Source organism: Arvicanthis niloticus, chromosome 1 (genome assembly GCF_011762505.2).
Source record: "Arvicanthis niloticus isolate mArvNil1 chromosome 1, mArvNil1.pat.X, whole genome shotgun sequence".
Classification (NCBI taxonomy): Eukaryota; Metazoa; Chordata; class Mammalia; order Rodentia; family Muridae; genus Arvicanthis; species Arvicanthis niloticus.
The window spans coordinates 166,363,186-166,374,070 of record NC_047658.1 but is presented as its reverse complement, the minus strand read 5'-3'; the positions used below and the strand labels follow the sequence as shown (position 1 = coordinate 166,374,070).

General features: G+C 44.5%; 1 protein-coding gene across 1 annotated transcript; it reads left to right on the top strand.

The window, feature by feature from the left end:
- Positions 1–227: 227 nt before the first annotated feature.
- Prlhr (prolactin releasing hormone receptor) lies at positions 228–5,131 on the top strand. Its single transcript, XM_076926100.1, has 2 exons — positions 228–430; positions 661–5,131. The coding sequence occupies exon 2, from the start codon at positions 667–669 to the stop codon at positions 1,777–1,779; it is 1,113 nt and encodes a 370-aa protein (XP_076782215.1). The 5' UTR covers positions 228–430; positions 661–666; the 3' UTR covers positions 1,780–5,131.
- The last annotated feature ends 5,754 nt before the right edge of the window (positions 5,132–10,885 follow it).

The window sequence follows — 10,885 nt, the reverse complement described above, 5'->3', positions numbered from 1 at the left end:
TATCACAAATTGGCGCTTCTCGCACCTCCTCTGCCCTCCCCTGGGACACGCCCCTCCGGAACAGCTTCTCCAGGGGGCATTGCACATTTCCGCAGTGGAGATCACCCCTGGATCTTGGGGCTCAGGTTCCTGGCCCCACCCCATTTCTTACTCTATTCCTACTATACAACGCGCTGCCTCTCTTCTCTAAGCACAGAGTTGGGCAGTATGCTCCGCCCCTATCTTCCATAGAAGGGAGAGCTGGAGTCGGGGAAGAGGTGGAGGGGAGGAGCTCCCAGACCCCTCACAAGCTGCTGGCCCACTGGGAACTACTGGATCCATTAGTAGAAGAAAGCATCCTGAGCGTCCATTGTTGGCTGAGGACCCCTGAGGAACAGCAGTCAGCTCCTGCCTTTGAGAGCCTTTTCCTGCCAGCTAAGTCTGCTTAAAGGTAGGACCAGCTTCCCGGTCTGCCTTCCCGGGACCGTGAGAGCTATCTACGAATAGGCGCTGCTTAAAGCACCTGTGTTAGTTAGGCTAATTTTATAGAACTGGGAGGATAGCATTTATTGCGTTTGATGTTCTGGGGCTTGTGTCAAGGAGAGGAGTTGGGTGATGGGGAAAGGTACATGAAGGGCCGATAGAAGATGGAAATTGACAACTTTGATTACCTTTGGACAGGTGGCCATGACCTCACTGCCCACTGGAACCACTGGGGACCCCGATTTGTTTTCTGGGCTGTCGCCAGCCGGCTCCACTCCAGCCAACCAGAGCACAGAGGCCTCGGAGGGCAACGTGTCTGCGACGGTTCCCCGAGCTGCAGCAGTGACGCCGTTCCAGAGCCTGCAGCTGGTGCACCAGCTGAAGGGGCTGATCGTGATGCTGTACAGCATCGTGGTGGTCGTGGGCCTGGTGGGCAACTGTCTGCTTGTGCTGGTGATCGCGCGTGTGCGCCGGCTGCACAATGTGACCAACTTCCTCATCGGCAACCTGGCCTTGTCCGACGTGCTCATGTGTGCCGCCTGTGTGCCTCTCACGCTGGCCTATGCCTTTGAACCTCGTGGCTGGGTGTTCGGTGGAGGCCTGTGCCACCTGGTATTTTTCTTGCAGCCGGTCACCGTCTATGTATCGGTGTTCACACTCACCACAATCGCCTTGGACCGCTATGTGGTTCTGGTGCACCCGCTACGTCGGCGCATTTCACTGAGGCTCAGCGCCTACGCGGTGCTGGGTATCTGGGCTCTCTCTGCAGTGCTGGCGCTGCCCGCTGCGGTGCACACCTACCATGTGGAGCTCAAGCCCCACGACGTGCGCCTCTGCGAGGAGTTCTGGGGCTCGCAGGAGCGCCAGCGCCAGATCTACGCCTGGGGGCTGCTGCTGGGCACCTATTTGCTCCCCCTGCTGGCCATCCTCCTGTCTTACGTCCGGGTATCAGTGAAGCTGCGGAACCGCGTGGTGCCTGGCAGCGTGACCCAGAGCCAAGCTGACTGGGACCGAGCGCGTCGCCGCCGCACTTTCTGCCTGCTGGTGGTGGTGGTGGTAGTGTTCGCGGTCTGTTGGTTGCCGCTGCACATTTTCAACCTGCTGCGAGACCTGGACCCGCGTGCCATCGATCCCTACGCCTTTGGGCTGGTGCAGCTCCTCTGTCACTGGCTTGCTATGAGCTCCGCCTGCTACAACCCCTTCATCTATGCGTGGCTGCACGACAGCTTCCGAGAGGAGCTGCGTAAGATGCTGTTGTCCTGGCCCCGCAAGATCGTGCCTCATGGCCAGAACATGACTGTCAGCGTGGTCATCTGATGTCACTCTGCCAGGTCTGAGCTGGGGAACTTCATATCCCTTAGCCCTCGAGGTCGTCGTGAGATCTTATTCCCAGCACCAGAGTTAAGCCAACACATGCGCATTCCCACCCAGCCCTCCTGACTAGCTATTTGTCTGGGTTTTGTGTTTCTGTGAAATGTTAGGTGGGCTTTGCAGTAGAAGAACCTGCGGAGAGAGAAGCACATTTATCAGGTCTACCTACCCCTGAAAACAAAACACAGCTATTTCTCTGGGTTCAGAAAAATAAATCAGAAGCAGGTTTCTCTTTTTTTTTCTCCTTGCATACACTGTGGGTGGAATTTAAATGTGGTGCTGGGGTTGGTGAAGATTTTCACTTTACCTTTTTAAAAGGCCCCAGCTGAGATATAATGACTGTTTTGTCAGCCCAATCCTTGGACTCACTATGATTTTAGATAAATATGTATCCCAAATCAATATTCAGGATTTTAACATTTCCTGAGTAAGATCTTTATGTTCCAAAAAGATTTTCATTTTTAAACCATCTGAATTTATAGTACAAATCCAGTTTCAGGTTACATTTCAGGAGGTGTTATTCTTGTCTTCCCTCGAACTCCTCAGCTACAATATTGAAAGGATGAAGGAAGCAGGTCAGTTGGTAGACAGCTCACCTAGCTCTGGGTTCAAGTCTTGCTCAACGGTGCATGACAATGCATGCCTGTAAGCTCAGGAAATGGAGGAAGAAGGATCAAGAGTTTGGGATCATCCTGGGCTATGTAGGGAATCTGAGACCAGCCTGGGCTACATGAGAGGAATCAGTAACTAAAGAGATAGGCCATCTGGAAGATGTGATTCTCTTAAGTACACATGTACTTGTCCACGAGGACAGATATCATATGTGTATGTGTGCACGCATACGCAGTGTTTACCACCAGACAGAAATGCTCAGTGTAAACTGTGTGCCGGAGCATTCTCCTGCATCCTCTAATTGCTGAATTTCAACAGATCAACAGCTGCCATCTGACTGCTCGGCACCTGCTCCCTGGAGATTCTTGCAACATATCAGCCTAGAAGCCAGGGCTGGAAACAGATTACTTAGGGATAGCACAGAACAACAAACTTCCATCCACAAGTTGCACAGTTCAAATGCTAATCACTTTCAGAATTTCAGGAACAGTGAAGGCTCCTGGGCGTGAACCTGGGTTGACACCAGCACATTAACCTTTCAGAGTTCCTTCAATGAGTAATGTGCTTGGGGCCACAATAATGGATGCTGAAACAGCTGCTGGGGTTGGGGTGAGAAGGAAATTTGGGAAAGGATACATAGTATCCTGCAATCAACCCAGGATTGAAGTGTGAAGAGTGTGGTGTGAGTTACTGTCTATAGCAAGTGTGTGGGGCTCCAATGCCACTCCAGGAAAAAGTCTCCCCTCTCTTCTATTACTTTTGGAAAGAGACTAGTTCATTTATCCGAGTACTGTACAAGACGAGATATGGTACCAAAATGACAAGGGTTCAGTGCTCACATCTACCACCAATGGTGTGAATATTTGCGATAGGCAGCTCCAGAAGTCTTTAGTAACTACAGGATTACATTCCATAGACTGAATAAAGTTGAAGCAGGTTAAGATGGGAGATGGTAACTGCCTCTGGCAGTAGTGCCTAGTTGACTTTGAGCTTCATCTAGAGACTGGAGCATGGAGAACATATATCCTCATGATGCAGCCCACTCCCAAAATAGTGTTACAAACAGTTGTATTTGCTAGGCATCCCAGAGATGGGCTCTCGTGCTTCCTGTTCAGGCTCAAAGCCAGAGCATGCTTTTGATGAGCACATATGGGGGAAGAAGTGGGATTAGTTAGAGAGGAATCTTGTCAATTCTGGTCTTTTTTTTTTTTAAATTGCTGGTTCTCAAACCAAGCCAAACAAAATGTGTTGATGCCTAATCCCTGTCCACCCCCTTCCCCTATCTAATAGACCTGAGATGAGGTCTGAGAGTCTGAATTTTTTAAAGCACTTCTGGAGATTTTAATGTGCAGTCTAAGCACCCTAAGACTGATCCTGTTTTCCAAACCTGCTCAGAAATGCCTTTGTGATGTTTCATTTGTACCTGCTGAACTTGTTAAGACTCTGGACTTGACAGTGAGTTCTACATCACAGTTGGAGACTACCCAGTCAGTCTTTAGACAATCCCTGTTCTATCAGCTTTAGAGGCTAATTCTCATGATTAGAATATTTAGGCATTCATCCATGCAGCTCCTGTGTGCACATCAGTTTAGAAGGAATGTTATTCAGTTTTAGTTAAACTGAGTTATAAAGTTACCCATCACGAAATAGTCTAAGACTTCATTGTCAAGTGAAAAAAAATAAAACATGTTCCCTAATTAGTTTAAGGCCACACTGTGAGAAGAAACTGTCCCTCCTAAACTAGAAAGATTGTCACCAATTTGTCATGCAGTGACTTAAAGTTTTAAACATTTGTATAGATCTTCTGGAGAGCCTAAAGAGAGTGGTGAATTGAGCTGTGCTTAGAAGCGTCTTTGCATATTGTGAAACTGGCAGCTGAACAACAAGTGATTAGTTGTTACCTGATGTGATATCTATTTGGAAGCAGTTTGTCAAACAATCTGACTTCTAAAAACATCTCTCAGAGATGGGTTCCAGAGAAATCTGCATAGGCTTATACATAGAAATTGCATTTCATAACTCATATTTGGTTAGTAGCAAGTGTCTAAGACAAGTAAGCTGGCCTACTCCTGCAGGAAGTGAGTCAAGACCAAAGCTGGGAACTGAGCCAGCTTGGAACTTGGCAGCTGCCTTTCTTCCCAAGGCTGACAGGAGGTTCTGTAATCCTTTTTGCAAGCATTGTCAGCAGGCCTCAAGTTTGGCATGTGATCAATAGATTTATCTCACCGAATCGGCAGAGGAGTATTTCAATATGCGTTGGCAACAGTGACCTGGGAATAGCATGTGTGAGGGACACTGAAGTAACAATATTCCAAGTGATATAACATTGTCTCACTGCTCTGATGGATTTTGAGGCTGCTCTTTTACTAGGACAGCTCATTTTCAGGTTAATTTTCTGGTGAACTATTGGACCACCTTTGGTTCTTATTCCTGAACATCTAGTCTTTCAGATGCAAAGCCAGGAACTGACCTCAAGGACACTCATGTAAGAATATCCCTTGGTGGAGATGGACACAATACTTATCCCTTACACAGAGAGGTTGGGAATGCTTGTCTGTAATGAATTTATGTCCACATGTCGATTTCTTTGCAATATGTGTAAGATATCTTTGTTGCATTGTCAGTGTGGGAGGTTTCTCAGGCTGGGGCTTGTAGTGTGTTTGACATAATAAATATTACATCAGTGGCACAGTCTCCAGCTGTGGAATTAATACACCTATCTAAAGTCACTCCAAGAAAATCTTAGTGCCCAACCTAGATTTATCAGTTTTTACTATTCCAGAGATAAACTCTTCATGCTGGCTCTTCTGTGACTGTCTGTCCCCAGTCCAAATGATATGGTATTAATATCTTTCTACCTCAGAGGCAGGAGCCTAAATTCACAGGTCCATCAAAAGAAAAGTAGAGAATTTCACGCTGAGTTTCTATGCTGTCATGAATGTAGATACATATTTAATGGTCAATATTTTATCAACCATTTCCCATATATAGCTTGGAAAATTCTAAAAACATACACTATATGAGTCAATAAATAAGATCTATAACATTTTAAATCATTAATGACTGAGTCATAAACAAGATTTTTTTTTTTGGTGAATGTAGATTATAATTTAAAAATAGATATAAGGTTGGCCAGCAAGATGGGTCATCTGATAAAAAGGTGCTTGCTACCAAGACTGACCATCTAAGTTAAATTACAGGAATCACATGGTGGAAAGAGAGAAAGGGCCCTTTAGTGTTGTCTTCTCACCTCCACATACTCTGTGGCATACCCCTAAATAAATAAATGTACTAAAATGAATTTAGGGGATAGGGTAGAGAGATGGTTCAGTGGTACTTGCTGCTCAATCATGAAGACCTGAGTTGAATTCTAGCACCTACATGGGATGGTTCACAAAAGGCCTGTGATTTCAGCTCCAAGGGAACTGACACTGTTTTCTGGCCTTTGAGAGCAGCAGCACACATTCAGTTATTTGTACACACACATGCCTAGTCTCTCAAAGTAAAACAAAAACCATTTACAAATGGATTTATGAATATATTTTCCCTGGTTTTATTCTTCCTGAACATGAAATAAGCTAGTGTACAGATACTGGGAAAGGAAGCTGTTCAGATTGGATGGGAGTTAGGCATGGTTCACCAAAAGCCTAGACATTCAAAGTCTGTCTTCGAAGGCAGTAAGCCTCATTGTGACAATCATGTATGGACATTTCTAACAGGTTCCTCCTCCTTCTTCTCTTCCTCTTCCTCCTCCTTTTCTTCTTCTTCTTCTTCTTCTTCTTCTTCTTCTTCTTCTTCTTCTTCTTCTTCTTCTTCTTCTTCTTCTTCTTCTATATTTATATATCATATATATATATATATACTCTATCTGCATGTATACCTGCATACCAGAGAGGACATCAGATCTCACTATAGATGGTTATGAGCCACCATGTGGATGTTGGGAATTGAACTCAGGACCTCTGGAAGATCAGTCAGTGCTCTTAAGCACTGAGTCATCTCTCCAGCCTCCTAACAGGTTTTTGTTTTTTTTGTTTTTCTTTCCTTTCTTTTCTTTCTTTCTTTCTTTCTTTCTTTCTTTCTTTCTTTCTTTCTTTCTTTTACTATTTTCTGCTATTCAAATTTCTCCCTTTTCATTTTATTCCTCTGTTTTGCCATTTGCTCTGACTACTCTCTACTTACCTATAAATACATCATATTTGAATAAAATACCTTCTGCCCTAAGGTTAGGGAGATGATAAGATTCAAGCACTTACCTTCTGTTTGGATCTTGTAAAGGAGAAGGCACTGACATAATAGAAGGCAGCTCGTACTATGAGACCAGGTTGTGTCTGGGGCCGCAGTTCACGGTGTTGCCTGTACCCTGTGGGATCCAGGAGTTCTACTATCTGCTGTTTCACAGTCAAGCTTCAGCCCCAGAAATCTGTCCAGAATTTTCACAGGACCCTTAACTTCATAAACCTCACTGAAGGCTCTCAAGAGGACCAAACAGTCAAAGGTCAAATGGTTTCATTTGAGCATCTAGTGTTGGAATAAAGAAACAGGATCCAACAAAAGCAGTAAATGGCCTGTGCTTTTAAGTATTCCCTGCCTTGTCTCTTGGCTCTCACAAAATCTCTTCTTGGCTTTCTGGTGGCTAAGTCTCCTGGTCCCAGAGCACATATCCTCCTCTTGATGACAGCCACTGATGAATGGAGTGCCATGCTGCTGTCATTTCCACCACCCCTCTGCTACAGCTAAGCAAAGGAGAAAAAAGTCCCTTTACACTGAGACAATCAGACTGAGAGTTTGTGGGTTAACTGGGAGCTAGGTGCTAGGGTAGCACAATCACTCTTACTTTGGGTCCTAATCCCAATGATGTTCTCAAGGTAGCGGCTACCCCACAGTAGGCAGATTTGGTGTCCAAGCTACAGCCTGTGTGCTCATAAGCAGAGTCCTTCAAGGAGAGGAGATTGTCCTTCTGAGCTACAGCCCTTTGCAGGACAGGTGCTGTGGGCACAACACCCCTGTTCAGTATTATAGGCAGTGTTAAAGATGATAAGAACGCTTGTCAGTACCTCTCAACTTTACAACTCTTTCCTGTGGACAGGTCTCCATGCATTCCCATTTCCTACCTACTCCAACCCCCCTGCCCTTTAATTCTCTCCAGGATACAAATGCAAAGTTTGAGACCAGTGTTACTTTTTGGAAGAGGAGTAGTCTTTGACAAGCTTAGACTGCCTGATACTGGCCAGTTCCCCTGTATAGCTGCACCAGAAGAAATGATCTGGTCAGACTGGAGGTGTTAGTTACTCTTCTCTGTGACAAAATATCTGAAAAGCAACACATGGAGGGAAAACCTTATTTTGGCTCAGAGCTTTCGGGTCCAGGCATTCATGGTGGGGATTAGGCAGCTAGTTAAATGTATGTGCAGTCAGGAAGCAGAGAGAGATGAATGCTGCCGCCTAACTCAACTCAATCTCTTTTTGACTCACTCAGGACTCCAGGTCGTGAAAGAATACCACCCACATCACGTGACGCAACCTAGACATTTCCTCACAGACACATCCAGAGGTTTTTCTCCAAGGTGATTTCTAGACCATGTCAAGTTGACAATATTAGCCATTAAATCAGGGTAATATTACCTACTTGCACTAACTGTCAGAGATGGAATCTTCCCTAAAGGAGAAAGGCAGCAAGGAGTAGCTCCTTTGTGGCTATAAATCCAGAAGGTCCAAGAGCAAAGTACTTTATTTTATCTAATCATAGTTGAGTGTTTTGACCCACATTTAGATATAGTAGAACTTCATTCACTACATAAGTGTGAGGTGAGGTGTAGGGACATACAAGGATGGGGCAAGTAACCTATGGCTAGAAGAAGCAGAGGGGCTTTTTATTATTCCCAGTCTGGGAATAAGAGGGTTGAAACTTAATAGGAAGGACCATTTGGAGATCATCTCTAGAGGAGCTGTAGCCTTTGGAGGAGAAATAGAACTATCCCCATGTGTTGCCAGGGAGAGGAAGCCTGTGGCAAAAGTTATGTTTGCAGGAAACTGGAGTCCTCTCAGACAGGTGCAAGGATCACAAAAATGACATGTGCCATGCAAATTCAGCAGAGGTGCTGCTCACACTTGGCCTTGGGGCTCCTAGAACCTTCATGAATAAAATGCCATTCAATTTGGAATTCATTCAAAAAGGAGGCCTGAAACCTTAAGTAACTGAAAAGGGTGCTTTGGACCAACATGCCTCAAAGTTAGCAGAGGTAGGACAGGGTGATGTTCAACAGGAGAATGTAAGCTGTGCTTACAAAAGTCAGGAGGGACAGACTGGCCCTGAAAGATGAATAAAGTTGGTTACATTGGTTGGTTTTTCTATGCGTTCGGCACAGTGCCAAGAACCTTACATTGTTCATCTCTTGACGAGCTATTCTTGTTTCACAAAGAGGAAAACAAACATTTAAAGAAGTTGAAAAATTTGCCAAGATGTCACCATGGTAGGTGGTAGCGCTGGGCTACACATTCCAAAGCCTGCAGCTGAAACAACAATAACATCATACTTGGAATTCAGCTGGAAGAGCCTGGCCCTTTAGGAGAGGTGGTAGGGAGCCATGGAAGGTTTAAGATAAGCAGAAAGAATGATTTGTTCAGGACTAAACTCTAGGCCTATGGCAACAGGGAAAGAGGGAGACCATGGATTAGCTGCTTTATTCATTGATGTGACCCGATTTCTGACATAGGCGGCACAAGAGAAGAAATATTTAAAATAAACAAATATAAAAAAACCAAAAAATAAAATAAAATAAATATTAAAAGTGTTTAAAATTAAATTAATATTTTGGCTTAAGGTTTCAGTGACTTCAGTCTGCAGTTCTTGGTGTCATTGATTCTAGGCCCATGGAGAATCAGATCATCACAGTGGCAGGAATACATAGAGGAAGAGGCTGTTCATGGTGGATCAGGGATGAGATATACCATTCAAAGGTTTGCTTCCAGTGACCTATTTCCTTCAGTTAGGCTCTGCCTATTAAAGTTCTATGTGTCTTATCTTCAGACCTTGATACATGCCCAGGGAAAAACAGAATGAGGCAAGCCTGTGTGTTGGTTTCTGGGATGTGGTAAGCTACAGCTTTGGAGACTTGAGCTGAGCAACAACTGATCATTGATGATGTCTGCCAGCACCCGCAGGTGTTGTGACTCACAGTCTCAGCAGAGAACTACCAGAAAGTTAATTCCTACCTTCCTTCCTTTCTTTTAATGCCCTAAGGTATTCATGAACCATGGAGACCATAAATATGGATGAGATAGCATAAGGAGACTCCATGTTCACCTGCAACTGTCCTAATTAAGTTTTTCTTTTATCATGCTAATTCTTTCAGACAGTAAAAAACGAGGTGACTTCCCATCCTCCAGCAGGCAAAAAGGCTTTCTCTTACACAGTGGTTCTCAACCTTCCAGTGCTGTGACCTTTTAATGCATTTCCTCATGTTGTGGTGACCCCCAGTCACAAAATTATTTTTATTGCTACTCCACAACTTTAAATTCGTTACTGGTATGAATTGTGATGTAAATATCTGTATTTTTTCAACTCCTATGAAAGGGTCATTTGACCCCAAAGGGGTCAGCACCCACACTGAGAACCAGCTTTTTCCTATGAGGCAGCTGACTCCTCAGCCAAACAAACCTGTGCTCTTTGCAGATGCTTCCCAAGCAAGAAAGTCTCACAGGAGGCAGGCTCGCTGTCTTCCTGAGTCTTTCCTTTTCTCCCTCTGGCAAACATTTATTGTCTTGTCCCCATCTTTCTGGTGTTGCTACTGGTTATTTTCTACTTGAATGGAAGGAGGCAGAATGTACTGCTGCACGGAAGAATGCCCTACAAAACACACAATAATGGCAGTCATTTATCAGGCCATTATCCCTCAGGTGTTCATTATAATAATCATCAGGTAATGTTGTTCTGGGATGGCTGCTGAAGCCTGAATAGAAATCAGGTTATCTGTACAAAGAAAGAATCAATGAAATGCTGGACCATGTGCACAACCTTCATGTTCATTGTTAAGGTTGTTAGGATGTGTGTCTTCATGATCTATCTGTTCATTAATGATGACTTGCTTTGAGTTTCTGTAGTAACTCAGGGTTGAATGTGCACATCTCTGCATTCAACATACTCTCCTAGGAACGTGATCAGGTTTGTGGTGGATAAGAAAACTTCTGGATGATACCCACAGCTGGTAGAACAGGTCACAGCTCCACAGCAATGAAACTGATTTTGCCTTTTCATTTCAGGCTGTTTCTCTAGTCCAGGTAAGCACTGGCCATGTTACAGATTTCTGGTTGCAGCTCAGCCAGCTGGGCCTCAAACAAGACTCTTTCCCAACATTTAAAAAAAAAAAAAAGATTTATTTTTATCTTACATGCATTGGTGTTTTGTTGCATGTATGTCTATATGAAGGTGTCAGGTGCCC